This window comes from Chlorella variabilis, assembly GCF_000147415.1.
Source record: "Chlorella variabilis unplaced genomic scaffold CHLNCscaffold_220, whole genome shotgun sequence".
In the NCBI taxonomy this organism is placed as follows: Eukaryota; Viridiplantae; Chlorophyta; class Trebouxiophyceae; order Chlorellales; family Chlorellaceae; genus Chlorella; species Chlorella variabilis.
The window spans coordinates 1-691 of NW_005434914.1; the positions used below are offsets into that span (position 1 = coordinate 1).

General features: G+C 71.8%; 1 protein-coding gene across 1 annotated transcript in view; it reads left to right on the plus strand.

The window, feature by feature from the left end:
* Positions 1-34: 34 nt before the first annotated feature.
* CHLNCDRAFT_55780 (hypothetical protein) overlaps positions 35-691 on the plus strand; it is a gene marked incomplete at both ends in the record, with an annotated part of 2829 nt that continues 2172 nt past the window's right edge. The window contains one exon of the mRNA XM_005842602.1: positions 35-234. Within this exon, the coding sequence (XP_005842659.1) occupies positions 37-234 (198 nt within the window). The remainder of the gene's footprint in view (positions 235-691) is intronic.

A 691-nucleotide genomic window follows, 5' to 3' on the forward strand; every position in this document is an offset into this window, starting at 1 on the left:
CGCCACCCCCGCCCCACCTCCCCACCCCCCGCAGGCCCCGCCCCCGCCACCGGCCTGGTCGTCGCCAACGACGCCGACGGCAAGCGTTGCAGCCTGCTGACGCACCAGACCAAGCGCATGTGCAGCCCCGCGCTGGTGGTGACCAACCACGAGGCGCAGGCCTTCCCGCTGCTGCGCAACCTGGTGCCGGGGGCGCAGGAGCGGCGTGTCCTGTTCGACCGCATCCTGTGCGACGTGCCCTGCTCAGGTGTGCATCGCGGCGGATGGCTCCACGTTTCAGTGGCTGGGGGCGGGGGTGGGGTGGGGTGGGAGAGGAGGTGGCAGGGTGGATGTGCTGGTTGGGCTCGGCGGCCGGGCATGGCAGCATCGCCCGCACCTGCACCCTCGCCCGGCCGTTGATGCCTCAATTCACGCATAGTTCATCCGCAGCGGGCTCACTCCCCGCGCTGAGGACAGCAGTGCCTCAATCTGAGGCCACCCACCCGCTCACCTGCACGCCCGCACGTCTGCCGGCCCGCACGTCTGCACCCCCTCCCCAGCATCCGTCTGCCTGCACCAGCCTCGCCTCCTCAGCCAGCACCTGGCTGCTGCTGCTTCCGCCGCTGCTTCCGCCGCTGCTGCTGCTGCTGCTTCCGCTGCTGTCGGGTCGCTCCCGCTCTGCCCCACTCTCTGCCCCCCACCCCCACCATGC